The sequence below is a fragment of the Squalius cephalus genome (genome assembly GCF_949319135.1).
Source record: "Squalius cephalus genome assembly, chromosome: 1".
Classification (NCBI taxonomy): Eukaryota; Metazoa; Chordata; class Actinopteri; order Cypriniformes; family Leuciscidae; genus Squalius; species Squalius cephalus.
Window position 1 is genome coordinate 26,451,254 of NC_137122.1, and position 15,516 is coordinate 26,466,769.

General features: G+C 36.7%; 1 protein-coding gene across 2 annotated transcripts; it reads right to left on the reverse strand.

Moving 5' to 3' along the window:
* Nucleotides 1–1,771: 1,771 nt before the first annotated feature.
* On the reverse strand, nt 1,772–15,479 carry tedc2 (tubulin epsilon and delta complex 2). 2 transcript variants are annotated; one of them, XM_079880044.1, is made up of 11 exons: nt 15,313–15,479; nt 14,871–14,980; nt 13,202–13,263; nt 12,652–13,105; nt 11,930–11,983; nt 11,181–11,259; nt 9,936–10,044; nt 9,626–9,724; nt 7,714–7,901; nt 7,229–7,399; nt 1,772–1,926 (listed from the first exon to the last, which is right to left on the reverse strand). In XM_079880044.1, the coding sequence occupies exons 2-10, from the start codon at nt 14,969–14,971 to the stop codon at nt 7,259–7,261; spliced, it is 1,287 nt and encodes a 428-aa protein (XP_079736170.1). In that variant the 5' UTR covers nt 14,972–14,980; nt 15,313–15,479; the 3' UTR covers nt 1,772–1,926; nt 7,229–7,258. The 2 variants fall into 2 exon arrangements, with proteins under 2 accessions (XP_079736170.1, XP_079736171.1); XM_079880045.1 differs by lacking the exon at nt 1,772–1,926 and having other exon boundaries at nt 4,313–7,399; nt 15,381–15,469.
* Nucleotides 15,480–15,516: the final 37 nt, after the last annotated feature.

A 15,516-nucleotide genomic window follows, 5' to 3' on the forward strand; every position in this document is an offset into this window, starting at 1 on the left:
TCATGGAAGAAAGGAAGATGGTGAGTAAATGTTGACAGTTTGAGTGAACTTAAAGGGAAAGTTCACCTAAATTTTTTTGGTTGATCCAAACCTTTATGAATTTCTTTCTTCTGCTGAACTCAAAAGAAGATCTTTTTGAAGAATGTTTGTAACCAAACAGTTGATGGACCCCATTGACTTCCATTGTATTCTTTTTTCATCTGATGGAAGTCAATTGTTTGGTTACCAACATTCTTCAAAATATCTTCTTTTGTCTTCAGCAGAAGAAAGAAAGGGGAATATTAAAAAAATCTACTTTTTTTCAGCTACAACATTTTTCATTTTCATTTAGATTACCTTGATATACTAAAATAAATAAAACTGAAAATAAAAAATTTATAAAAACGATAGATACATTTAAAAAAACTAATAAAAATAACAAAAAACAACAAAATTACTAAAACTAACATTAAAGTGAAAGCAGAAAATATAAAACAAAAACTAATTCAAAATTGTAACAAAAATAAAACAGTATCTCAATGATATTAAAATAACACTGGCTATAATGAAGCGATGACTACCAATTGGTGATTGGCTCTTATTTTGAAGGCGGGACTTCCTTTACTAGAGATGCCATATTGCACATTGTAGTTTCTCCTGATTTAAAGTAAAACCAGTGCACCGTCTTAGTATATACAATCTTTAGGTGCGTCCCAATTTGCATACTATTCAGTGACACTTTGTTTTAAAAAATAGTGAGTAGTGTACACACTGAAAATGAAAATGGGTGTGCCATGTTGGATGAAAAAAAAACCTTATAAAGTTCATACTCTAGACGGTAGAGTACATAGTAAGTGCATAGAGTATAATGCGTCATTTGGGACACAACTTTTGATTGGACTCATTGATTCCTATATCGTTTCATGTTAGCACCAAAGTAAGGCATAAAAACACATCTTGCATACAATATTTGGTAAATTAAAAACGTTTGCAACCATCTTGGATTTATGTTCAGAGCTCATTGCAATGCATTCTGGGATTGGTTTCTCTGTGAAGGATACATGAAAGCTGAGGCGCCATCTTAAAGGCGGCATGAAACAGAGGATGTGAGAGTCTTCTCTTCCCTATTGAGGCGTATATCTGAGTGAAACGGCCTCTCGAACAAGAACAAATGTTGGGCGGGGCTTGATTTTGTTGAAGGCAATTGATTGGATGGTTGTGGTTTGCTATTGGTTGATCTCATGTGAGTGACAGTTTGCCACGCCCTCACGCCAGTTAAACACATCATCAGAGAAAAGAAGAGATGTCGCTGCAAGAGAGAGGGAAAGTTATGAGGGCACGGATAAATCATTTATAATAAATACTGCAATAGTCCATGAAAAAAAGAGACAAGGTGTCATTAATGGCTTTAAAAGTGTCGTCACAAAGTGAACGTGTCCTGGTTGAACTCATCTGTTGTTTTTCTCCTTTTTTGTCTTTCTTTTCCCCACGATGGAAGTATCAGTCCCTTGAATGCGTTCCCGTGTGAGTCAGTGACATCAGCGTGGAGTGGGCGTGGGCTGGAGGAGGACGCCCACCCGTGAACCCAGCGCCACCTGTCTCCCAGTCTGGAACAGCTTGAGCCTCCTGTCTGTAGGCCACCGTCCCCCAACGGGCCCCATGGAACCTCTCAAACACTCATTTTCACATGCTCAGCATGAATCTGACATAAATAAACCTATTTAGCACTCTAAAAATGAGGTTTAGGACTGTTTGTTGAGCATAAATTAATATCCCAAGCATGAATACTTACCGCAGGCAATCCTCGTGGTGAGTTGCACATATCATGACTGGAACGAGGCATGTTCGATTTATTAATCCTATGATCTATTGATCGTCTCAGTAGGTTAGCGGCGGTGCCCGTGACAGCTTTGTGCTCCTCGGGCTGTGTGAAAACCATGTGGGATTCTAAAAGTGAGATGAAATCAATGAGAAGTATACCTTCTTTGTTCTCCACTTCTGGTGACTAAGAGGTTTGAACAGTCAGAGATTAACTAACAATCATCCCAATCAATTACACAAACCACTGGCATGTTTTGACATTTAATCAACTTACCGGGTGGAAAAGTACTTGCTGTGACTAATGCACTGCATCTCTTCTGGCACAATTTCATAAATATATTGATATTCTTTTGGAGAACTATGCTGCGTCCCAATTCGCTTAATATCCATTCTATGTATCATTCAAAATTAGACTTAGTTGTTGCCTCCCACATGACGAGTACTATGCACTGTAAAAAAAAAAAGTAGCTGTCTTAAAAAGTACAATCAAGTTGGATGTTTAAGTCATTTCACCTTCATCTTGTTTATCTTATAAAAAAAAAGTTGAAATGACTTATTTTGATGAGTTAAAGTAATGTAAAAACATATGTTGTCATAACTTATTGATATTTTTTAGTGTATGCTATGCACTATGTACTCAACCATGTAGTGTATGAATTTTATAAGGTTATTTTGTCATTCACTGTCGGAATCTGATGCCCCTCCCCTCCAAAATTACACACTTTGTTTTTTCCGTTAATTAAGTGCGTCATCCGTGTATTTAAAGTGTACTTTTTCAAAGTTTTCAGTGTGAACACACTACTCGCACTATTTCTACTACAAAACATCATAGAATAGTGCATAAGTAGGCGAATTGGGGCGCAACTAGTGTGTCCCAAATCTTAGTATGTTGAAATGAGTATTCCAAAAGATACCGGATGGATGGTCTACTTTTTCCGGTTAGAATCCGAAGTGTAGATCCGTGCAACTGTTATGGCTAATATTGCCCACAACCCATTGCCCGTTGGACGAGGATTTGATTAGAACTACAAGCATGAATAAAAAGTGTTAAAAACTACAAACATGGCAGACGTGTGAGTCTGACGGTTGAGTAGAGAGGTTTAGATAAAGGGGTTTGAGTGATTAATTATCAGTATCTAACCTGACGAAAAGATATTTATCAAATGTTATTTCATCTGCAGCAGCATTGTGAACTTTTAAAGATACGTTTAGGCATTAACTTTTAAATGCATCAGGTAACATTTTACAATAAGGTTCATTATTTAACATTAGTTCATGTATTAAAGGGATAGTTCAGGATTTTAGACATGAATCTCTATAGCTTCCCCATAAGCAGTGTGGTGCATTGACCATGGCTTACCCCTGACAGCGTCCTGTGAGCCGAGCTCCGGTCCAGTTTTGGTCAAGATGAAATTAGTCCGGCAAGTTTGCTGGGGTCACGGCAATAAAGCTTTTTTCTTCTCAAATCAATATGTGTTCAAAAGAGTGATATATTTGCGTCACTAAAACGTTGTCTATGGAGAGGTCAGACCTCGTAATGGCTTGGCACTATTTTCTCCCCTGTCATATCACTGCGCGCTGCCGCTACCTACAGCCAGCTGCGAGCTGCGCAGGCGCACACCACTTTTTCAGTTGTTCGGCAGTGTTTACAGCAGTGTTTACGTGCTCAGAACAGCTACACGAACGAGCTAACATAGCTACTCACCAAGAGCGATCAGTTTGTACAAGCTCCAGCTTCAACTTGTTCAACTTCTCTGTCCATCCTCTCTCTTTCTGTCCTTTCTAACTCCATCTGGCGTAACTCGTCATCTGTGTATTCAGGTTCGTAAAGATATCCTTTTGGCTGTGTGTCGAAGTCAATGTTGTCATCGTCGCTGCTGTAGTCAGACATGTTATCGTTCTCTTTACGAGCTGTAAACAAAGTGACACGTGCGCGGCTCCCAGCTGGCTGTAGGTAGCGGCAGCGCGCAGTGATATGACGGGGAAGAAAATAGTGCCAAGCCATTACGAGGTCTGACCTCTCCATAGACAGCGGTTTTGTGCTGCAAATATATCACTCTTTTGAACACATATTGATTTGAGAAGAAAAAAGCTTTATTGCCGTGACCCCAGCAAACTTGCCGGACTAATTTCATCTTGACCAAAACTGGACCGGAGCTCGGCTCACAGGACGCTGTCGGGGGTAAGTCATGGTCAATGCACCACACTGCTTATGGGGAAGCTATAGAGATTCATGTCTAAAATCCTGAACTATCCCTTTAACTAACATAACAATGAGCAAATTTATTACAGTATTTATTAATTTTTGTTAATGCTAGTTAATAAAAATACAGCTGTTCATTGTTTGTTCATGTTAGTTCACAGTGCATTAATGTTAACAAATCCAACCTTTGGTTTTAATGACATAGGATTAGTAAATGTTGAAATTAATATTAACTAAGATTAATAAATGCTGAAGAAGTATTGTTCATTCTTAGTTCATGTTAACTAAGGTAGTTAACTTATGTTAACTAATGAACCTAACTTAATGAATCAACGTGCGACTACATTTCTCTCCGAAACGATAGGAAATGAAATGAAATTGAATGTGGAGGATTTGAACTGTTACAAGATGACTGACAGGGCCATTTAAACGGTGACAGGATGATGCAAGAAACTACGTGACAGACGCAGTAATGATGAAGTACGTCCCAAAGCATGCCTACTCTTCTGCTGCACACTCAAAAGTATGTACTTTTCTTCACAGAAATAGTACATACTTTTAGGGCATAGTATAAGTAGGTGAACTGGGATGCAGCACAAGTCACCACCACGGGTTTAAGAGGGCATTTGGCTTCATTTTATTTATTATATTTAACTTGATCCTTTGACTTTGTTCAGAAAGGCAGCAAAAATGTGATTTTATTGGCTGTATCGGACTCAGTTTGTACTCTGAAAAGCAAAACAAACAAAAAATACTGAAATAAAATAAATGGAATGTGATTTTTACAAAGATCTCAAAATAAAAGTCTCGAAATAAAATACTAGATAACACTTTAGTTTAGGGTTCAATTTTACTATGAACTAGTTGCTTATTAGCATGCATATTACTAGGATATTGGCTGTTTATTAGTACTAATAAAGCAGATATTAATACCTTATTCTACATGACCATATTCTACATCCCTTAATCCACCCAATACCTAAACTTAACAGCCTTACTAACTATTAATAAGCAGTGATTAGGTGTTTATTGAGGCAAAAGTTGTTGTTAGTTAGTTAATAGTGAGAACTGGACCCTAATCTAAAGTGTGACCACATACTACAATAAAATACAAAACAATAAAATAAACAAATACATGGAATCTGATTCTTACAGACATCTATATGTGCTTTGAGCTCACATTAAACATATTTTTAAAAGTACATTTCAGTCTTTTTTTCCTTGTCATTTTGAGGCTTAATGTGATTCTGAGGTAATTCACAAAGAGCGGGAGTGGCATTCATTATGTTTTGAAACGTAAAATCAAATATGATCTTTAGGACTGACCAGATTTCAAACATAATTGTCAAATACACTATTACTAATTACTATAACAACTACTAATTGGAAAACATACTTGACTAGTGGACCTTTACTTGGTACAATAGAAGTTAAGCTCAACGGACACATCCACAATAACATTTACTCTCACAATGTGGACATCTATGTGTAAGACACTGCACCAGGATAAACATTAAAATATACAAAAATGCCACAAAATCTAAAATAAAAACAATCTGATTGTCTTACAAATGTCTATATCTGCTTCGAAGTCACATTATACAGATTTTTAGAAACATGTAGGGTTTTTTGTCATTTAGGACATAGCATGATTCTAATGTTATACAATTAGAGCAGCAGTGGCATTCATTACATTTTGAATGGTGAATGAGCAAATCATTTCTGACACATCATATAACAGCACCACTGTGAGACGTCACGACGGACATGAACATAAGCAAAATTTGGGGTTTTTGCTCTCGTCTTTCCACAATAATAGCCACTCTCATAGTCACTATGGCAACTGGTGTAGATACAGATATTGACCGCACTGTCTGAAGTAACAGAGGCAGTTTCTTTTATTACCTGCAAAATTACAGTCAGACCTACAGATCATATTTGATTGGTTGCATTGTGATCGCAGCCTTTGAACCAGTCAGTTAAAGGGACAGTACTGCTGTGTTACTTTCAACTTCGAATGTCTGAATTTCCTACTTTCTACTGAATTTCCTACTAAAAAACTGCAATGAAGCAACACTTAAAGTCAAATGAAAAGAATTTTGAATGAATGCTGCAAAAGTGTTTTGTTTTTTTCCATTAACTGTAATAAAAACTCTTCTAAAATATTCAATATGATCAACACACCCCCTGAAGGTAAGCATCAGAATCTTAGCAATGTTGCCAAGTCGGTGCTGTTCTTTTAACTGTTTACTTATCAATGAATCCTGAAAAAAGTATCACAGGCTGCAAAAAAATTTAAGCAGCACAACTGTCTCCAACATTATCAATATCAAATCATTATATAAGAATGATTTCTGAAGGATCACGTGAAACTGAAGACTGGAGTAATGATGCTGAAAATTCAGCTTTGATCGCAGGAATAAATTACATTTTAAAGTATATTAAAATAGAAATGTTCACAATATTACTGTTTTTTATATATATATTTGATCAAATAAATGTTTCCAAAATAATGTTTCCATTATAGACACAAATTTAAAAAAGGTGATTTAGACACTTTATAGATCGAAAAACACACATTTTTGAATGGACGATGGGGCTCGGGAATGTCTAGACATCCATTATAAGTGCATTACAGCAAAAACACAATCATTGTTTTCTTTTATAAACTGAGGGATGAGTCTAAATTACTTTCAGCCCTAACAGACGTCATGCCACAGATGCTGTCAATAAAGGCTCTGGAAGACGTTCAGGACAGCATTCAGGACACATCACCCTCTGCTGGCAAAACACAACACCACAGGCCTCACGAGAACGCACGGTATTAGTGTTCAAAACATGCCGGTGGTTTGGCACGTTGAGGCTCACAGTAATGAATTCAAACAGGAAGAACTCCTCAGAGAGCCAAATAAACTTCTGCTGCACAGTGATAGACGATAATATATGCGGGATGGAGGAGTATGACATGAAATGAAATCCTGACTCATGGATCATGAGAGCCGTCAGCTGGAAGCTTTATTCGTGTTTCTTAACAGCAGCTGCACTCGCTCATCACGTCTCCAGTCATGTGACTGATTACAAAAAGCACTTTGTTTGACATCCGAGGCAAACGCACAACAGCGAACACGCTGAAACGCAAGCAGTTTCTCTCAGAATAAGAGATCTGGAGAACAGTTTTGTGTGGAATACTTTCCAGCTGTGCTTTGTAGAATTCAGTGAACTAACCCTGAAATACAATCTTGTTTTTGCTCTATCTCACTCCGCATCCAAAACCAGTGACGGGAACTGAACGCCTCCCTCCGCCAGAAGCGAGTAGAGGCCACGCAGAGCCACGGCACTGGGTCGCTCGACACCGGAACGAGCGTCCCAGAAAGACACAAGGTTATCGGACATCGCCTAAAAACAGAGAAAACACGTGCTTAGTACAATACAGGTTGTTTCAAATCAGCTTTACAGTGACAAACAATCAATTCTGCTGTAAAGAGGCTCTAAAAAGACTATGTTATTCAGCTGAAATCAGTTCAACGTTGATTCAGTTCAATAACCGTGTAAAGTTCATCAATTATTATGAAATGAGTTCAATTCAGATATAAAGCAGCTCTACAGAAAACAATAGTGTCGATATTTAACAATATGATGCCTTATAAGACACCTTTTTTCGGCCAAATGAAGAAAAAGGGTCTCTCTTGAATATCAAAATGATTTGAAACCTTCTGAAGACGAATGTCCTGCTGAAGTTGTTCTACTCTGAGCCTTCGGTGTTCCAGCTCTCTGAGTTCAGTCTCACTGGTGTAGGACAGGATGGGCGGCAGACAGGAACGATCGGAGTCACCCCATTCACCTCTCCTCCGGATGGGACACAAAGCTCCAGAGCTCCTCTTATCCCACCTCTCCCAGTCTGAGAAACACAAGGCAGTTTTGCACTGGATTTAGATCTACGTCCAGGTTATCAACCCATATAATCCAGATCAAGCTGTGTGAACGGGATAGTGAACTGAATTCACAACTGAACAGCAAAATCTGTGATAATATCATTTCTTAATAACATTCTAATTTGGTATCACCAAATGCAATTGGTATAAGGCAAAACATTGAAAATGAGCAAGCGTCGACATTACATTAATTGCTTTCCCAAGAAGCGAGAACATGGGAACTCTGGTACATGGATTCCTTCAGAGTTGGGGGATTTATATGGGGTTGTGGCTGATGAATTTTCAAAATGATGAACCATGTGTGACGCTTGTTGATGTGTTACCCGTTAAATCCAGAGGGGGCACTTCAAACTTCATGAGAAAAAAGATAACAGCTAACAACATTGAGAAAGGGCAAAACATTGAAAATGAGCAAGCGTTGACATTACATTAATTGCTTTCCAAAGAAGCGAGAACATGGGAACTCTGGTATATGGATCCCTTCAGAGTTGGGGAATTTATATGGGGTTGTGGCTGATGAATTTTCAAAATGATGAACCATGTGTGAGGCTTGTTGATGTGTTACCCGTTAAATCCAGAGGGAGCACTTCAAACTTCATGAGAAAAAAGATAACAGCTAACAACATTGAGAAAGGGGATGGGAGCTTTGACTTTAAAGAAAGTTTTTGATCACTGCAAATACCATGTGAACACTGTTGTGCTCATGAGAAGAAATGTACATTGTTGTGTAATGACGTAATGTGTGTGAGAACAGAAATGAAAAGAGAAACGAAGATGGATGAAGTTTGCTAGTCCTGTCTCGTGTGCTTCTTTGCATATAAAGTAGACAGGGGCTAGTTGTCACAAAAACTACAATTACACAAATGTGTGGTTTCTCTAGCACTGGTTTTGTATGTTGGTTTTAAACGCCAGAATGTTCTTAAATTAAAATATGTGTTTATATTTAAGTAAAATTACAATATAACCATATTTTGTAATATCTGTCTGTTTTATTGTTTACAAAAAAACAATAAAAACACACTGACATATTCAATCAAGAGTCAACTTTACGTCTTCTATGATTTGAAGAATTGTTCATAAATGTCAAGTAGGGTCAAGTTTTTGCATGTGCCAAATAAAATGATAATTAAATAAATAATATTATAATTAAAACATTTACAAATAGTTTAATATAATAATTCATTATAATTTAATATCAATATTATAATTTATATTAATAAGAAAATAAAAATAAATACATATAGGTCAAATATTCCAATAAATATTAAAAATTATAACAAATTTTATCAGAAATATTTTATTAATTGTAGTTTCTGTTGGTAAAAACAATGGTTTCATATTTCTGTATGTCACCTTTTGCTATTTCGTGAATTGTTTTGTTCTTCATAATTGTTTAACACTATTTTGGCCATTAAATAGCCAACATTTGTGACAATTTACCTTATGATGCACTATAGGGGCATGTTGTCACAAAAGGTCAGTGTGCGTTAAATGAACTGTATCTTTTCCCTGAGCCGTTAAATTAAATATTTTACATTTATTTTGTAAATTGACATTATCAATTAAGCAGGTGCTTTTATTCAAAGTGTCTTACAAATGAGTAACAACACAAGAAACAAACTCTGCTCATGAACCCTGACCTGAAAATGACACAAAAAGCTTGGGCAACTGGAGAGAGATTGTGAAGTACCTTTCTTCTGCTGATCAGCACATGTAAGAAGATCTGCCGTCATTCTCTCCAAACCCTCCAGCATCCGCAAGGACTCATATTCTCTCTCATGCGACGTCCCTATGACACACACACAAACACATTTCTCTTGATCTCTATCTACTCCAAATGAGCTGCCCGCCTGTGAAACATCCTGTGACTCAGAGGAATAAAGACTAGATGACAGTGTTTTCCTTGGACAGATTCTTATTGTCCAGATGCTCATTTCTCAGCCCCCTTCTTCCTCCCACACACTTCTGTCTCCCTGCAGCCCTCCTTCTTTCTGCCCTACCTGAGTCTGAGTGTGTGAAGCAGTGCGTCAGGTCAAGACAACGCTGTGAAAGCACGTCCAGCTCTGCTGTGATATCAGCAGGACATCTGGAAGGCCATTCGGATGGAAACTGATACAGCAGCAGGTCAAGAACATACAACAACAACATCATATTTGACCATAACAAAAGAAAGGGAGAGAAAAAGATGACAGAGTTTTACGTTTATCCCTCAAAGCTTCATTTTTAAATGGTCGAATTAAATACGCCACCTATCCTGACGAGGCCTTTTGAACAAATAGCAAGTAGAAAAGAGTGGTGAAGGGATGACGTATTTTTCTAGGCCAAACCCCAGAAGCAGAAACTTCCGGTTCCATTGTCCCGAAGTCAATGGGATTTTTGAATGTGTTTTTGGTTAAATGCTTGAAAAAAGGTCTGTGGTGTGTTCAAGATATTTTCACGGTTTACCCTCCTGTGATTTTTTTTTTACTTGTCTTGTAAAAGGCGGTTGCTAACAAGTGGCTAAATGGGACTACAGAGGTTGTCGGAGACATTAAAGGTAGGGTAGGCAATTTTCGGAGTGGCTAGCGATAGCGAGCTAGCTTTGAAAGCATACCTTCAGAGCGTCTACAAAGACACACCTCCTTCAAAACACATGAACGCCTACAACAGGGAGCAAACAAAAGCGTCACAAGAGATGCCGTTAAACTAACCTACAGTAAAATAATAATGAACATTAACAACTTACAGAGCTCTTACTTGTACCACCTGACTGCTGCAGACTCATTTCGGCATTGATAGTGTTGACTATGAAATGCATAATTCGAGTCACACGAACAGCTCAGAGTACAATGTCCCGCAACATGAGCTCATTATTTTGTTTCAGGAGGAATGCGACAGTGGTGTAGTTCGTTTATAGCGTTTAGCTTTTGACTTCTACCGACTGTATTTACACTTCAAAAATTCATAAAAGTTGTGTTCATTTGAGAAGATTTTCACAACGAACAAAACATGAAAGAATCATAGAGTTGTGTTGATCACAGAGCTTATTTTCTGCAACAATCCAAAAGCCAATGGAAAAATCCTTTTTGAGGGAACCAGGGTGGCCTACAAAAACACGTCATCCCTGCACCACTCTATAGTGTGCAGTTTAGTCCTAGATCAGGATTAAAACCCACCAACAGGAGACACGATGATTGCATGGATGCATTGATAATGTCTGATCATATGCAACAGGTCAGAAGTGACAGGATTGATCTGAAGGATACAGTTGCCCGCAGTCTCTCCGTAAACTGAGTTCTCTCTGGTACTGGCTTTGATTGCTGGGTTAACACTTTTTTCCACAATCTGAAAGAACACTCACACTTTTAAAAAAAACAACATTTTTTTTCCCCTCACAATAATAATTGTGATTTGTTATTTTGCATATATTCATTTAATATCATTTGATATAAAGAAATATTCTGGGTTGACTTCAAGTAAATCTTTTTTAAGGAAAAATCATGGTTAAAGTAATGCATGTACAATGGAAGTCAAAGGAGCAAGGTGTTTACATGAAGCACTTCTTAAAAATGTGTTACTTGAGTTATTACGATGCTTTCTAAATTATAATTTGGCCCTATAACTACTGTTATATGCAGTTATTAGTCACTCACTGATGATATTTATGTGTTCGGATGTTTGTCTGTGTAAAAGGTTCAGTTCTCTTTGTGCGTATTGTGTGAAATGAACAAGATTTACCTGCTTTAAATCTTCATATTAATGATGTTTCACTGACAAGGTTAGCAAGAGATTTTTCTTACACTAGTCTCATGTTAACATGTCTAATGCTTAAGTCTTGTTGCTTTACTTTCACAACATTATTTTAAGGTTTACAGTGTTGCTCTGTTTACTTCCATTGTACTGTCGCATGATTTTAAAGTATTTGTCATTCTAATCAATATTATGCCACAAATACTGCTGATAGTGCTTAGCTTGTATTGAACCCAAAATATTTAAAAGACAATATTAGACTGACCGGATCTGTTTTGTTCTTTGTGCTCGCCAGACTGGTAACAAAGGAGACGATATCCTACAGCAACAAAGACAAGCCATTAAAGCTACATTTGATGGAAAAAATATGTAATATATATATATTATATAGCCTACATATACAATACCATTCAAACTTTTGGGGTAGGTAGGATTTTAAAGTTTTTGAAAGAAGTCGCTTCTGCTCACCAAGACTGCATTTATTTGATGAAAAATACAGTAAAAACAGTAATATTGTGAAATATTACAAAAAAAATGTATCATATGTTTTCTATTTGAATATATATTATAGAAGTAATTTCTTCCTGTGATCAAAGCTGAATTTTCAGCATCATTTCTCCAGGCTTCAGTGTCACATGATCCTTCAGAAATCATTCTGATATGATGATTTGATGATCAATAAACATTTCTGATTATTATCAATGTTGAAAACAGTTTGCTTTATATTTCAGTGGAAACTGATACATACACTGATACACGGGATTCTTTGATGAACGGAACGTTTTTAAAATAGAAATCTTTTGTAACATTATAACTGTCTATTCTGTCACTTTTGATAAATTTAATGCGTCCTTTCTGAATAAAAGTAATAATTTCTTAATTTCTTTCATACTGACCCCAAACTTTTGAAAGGTAGTGTACATATTCGATTAAAGATATATTTCATATTTGGCCGCAACAAAGATGTATATCTGATCACATACATACCATTGTGCATTCTGCATATTTCCTGTTGTGAACTTCCCATCTTGGCAGGACACTGATGGGGAAGACTCTTCAGCATTTGTGGCTTTGACACACATCTTCTGCTGGGACGCTGGGATCACTGGAGCGCTCTTCGGGACTGATGGCCTTCCTTTGAACACTGGATGACCACTTGGTCCCTTCCGAAGAAGAACGGCCCCGTGGGTCACGTTCACCCTGGCTGCTCCTCTGTGACGACTGGGTTTTTTGCACGTCTCTGAAGGGGGGAAAGATTTCACTGGTTTCCTTTTATCTTCTTCTTTAACAGTAACATTTGTTTTGCTCTCATTGGGGTGTTTTCTTCGGTTGCTGTCAGAGTGAAGTTCTTTATGAGCCTCAGATGTGCTGCGGATTTTCAGTGCTTTTTTTAAAACCTGCTCCAACAATTCAATTTCTGTTTTTTCTTCAGCTGGAATATCTGTTTTAGAAAGCAGAGACAAAGATATATTGTGTAATATATAACATGGGATTATATGACAAATAAAGACAGATAAATAAATGATTTTCCTCTGACCATCTTTAGTAGCGATGGCTGCGGCAGTTTCCAGTTCACTGGCTTCTGTCACGCGTGTTCTCCTGCACAAATATGACATAATTGAACTTCTTACACCCTCTATTTCAAGACAGGTAGGGTACATTGGGGCTAAAGGCGCACCGGGGTAAAAGTCGCCTTTGATTTTATTTTCGTCTAAACCTCCAGATGGCAAAAAAACCTGCCGAAGCACTTTCCAAAACATCTGCTTTTCGAGATGCACGTGGAAATTTGTCTGATCCTTGACGTGAACAACGCAGAAGCGCAAAGTTGATTCTGCGCTAATTTGATCTAATATTTGATGTTTTTTTAAAATGTTGTAGATTTAAGGAGCAAATTAGAATCTCTAAAATTATTGAATATATTTTTAGACAAAGGTCTTGTTAATGATTTTCAGGTTTGTTCAAGCTAATTAAAGCAACAGTTTTTCAATAACGGAAGAATATGTGAAAACATGATAATAAAGAGTTGGCTGACTTTTCCATTTGTTGACATGACATGGTTTGATTCAGATGGTAAAAATCATAGATTAAGTTGGGTGTCCACCAAACAATCATATTTAAAAAATATGATATTAATAATATCATATAATAAAATGTAATTTATTGTTACTAATGTAAATCTATATTAAATTATTATGGGATCTCCTTCAATGCTTTCGGAATCTTTACTTTTTAAAATAACTATGTAATTTTTATATTAACAATAACATTTTAATGAAAGTATATTTACTGAACAAAAATTAATTATTTTATAAACAGGATAAACAAGATAAACAGAAAATAGTACAAACTTTGCTAAAGTGTTTGTTTTGAACATGTATTAACTTAGACACTATTAAAAACATTATATTATTTTAGCTAAAGTATTTGTATCAATACTGTGATTCCCTGTGCTGCGTTTACCCCGTGTTTGGGGTAAAAGGCCCCCCTTGCCACCTCATACATTTATAAGATTTTTAAACTAAATAAACCACTTTTATGATTTATTTTTACCAAAATCTGTTGCTCCATAAATGTTCAATACAAACATTTATTTTTTCTGCAGTCATACACTATGGGAGAAGTGAAAAGCACATTTTAGTCCCTTGGTTCCCTATGCCAAAACAACAAGAAGGACCAGTTAAAGGGACAGTTCACCCAAAAAAATGAATTCTGTCATCATTTACTCATCCTCATGTTGTTCCAAACATGTATGAATTTCTTTCTTCTGCTGAACACATAGTGTGTAACAAAATAATATGGAAGTCAATGGGGTCCATCAACTGTTTGGTTACAAACATTACTTAAAATATGAAGAGTTCAGATGCAAAAGCCTCTAAGTGCCATCTGAAATTTTCTTCTAGAATGATAATTTTTATCAAGCTCGTATATTTAAGTTCAGTAATTTCACTTAAATGGCAATGAAAATGACCTATTAATTGTCATTTCAGTGAAATTACTGAACTTAAATATACGAGCTTGATAAAAATGATCATTCTAGAAGAAAATTTCAGATGGCACTTACAGGCTTTTGCATCTGAACTCTTCATATCTTCTTTTGTGAACAACAGAAGAAAGAAATTCATACAGGTTTGGAACAACATGAGGATGAGTAAATGATGACAGAATTTTCTTTTTTTTTTGGTGAACTATCCCTTTAAATACCTTACATTGAGCGCAATATCTCCTTGCACTGCCTGATGTTTTCAGTCAGTCTTGATTCTTCAGCTTTGCACATCTTGACAGCTTCTTCAACAGCATGAAGAGACATGCTCAATATCTGAGAAAATACACAAGAACTGTAAGCCTAGAGCAACTGTACTGTGTATAGGAGACAATATAGTTTTTAAACAAAAAGATTTTAGGTTAAAATGAATATGTATGCAAGCATGCAAGTTATAGATGCTACAGTTATACATTTACACATGCACAAATATTTCAGGTGACACTAAGTTCATTAAGACATTAAGTTCAGGCATCAAACAGCCAGTTATCATAATGCACACTGCGTACTAAAGAGTGCGTACTTAAGTACATTCAATCAGTAAACCTATACATTTGGTCAATATGTGTGTGAATATTCAAGACTCTTATCATCATGATTCAAGTTACCCGCCCGGAAGCGCACGTTGGTGTCTAAAAACACAGCTTTCACTTTCCTTTATCCATCATTTGTGTACCTTCAGTTCGTCGAGGGATTTAAATCAATCGTATGTAACTCAGACTGTCAACATAATGTCAGACAAACAAAGAAAATTCTGCGTCAAACTTCCGAGCTCAGGCTGCGCGACTTCTCACAAGCGCCCGCTCGTCTCA

Excerpts from the sequence above, each read along its gene's own strand:
- tedc2 (XM_079880044.1), bottom strand. The coding sequence starts at position 14,971 with ATGTCTCTTCATGCTGTTGAAGAAGCTGTCAAGATGTGCAAAGCTGAA. Across the intron at positions 11,984-12,651 it reads AATATGCAGAATGCACAATG|GATATCGTCTCCTTTGTTAC; the intron begins GTATGTATGTGA and ends TTGTTGCTGTAG. Across the intron at positions 7,902-9,625 it reads TGCTGATCAGCAGAAGAAAG|ACTGGGAGAGGTGGGATAAG; the intron begins GTACTTCACAAT and ends TGTGTTTCTCAG.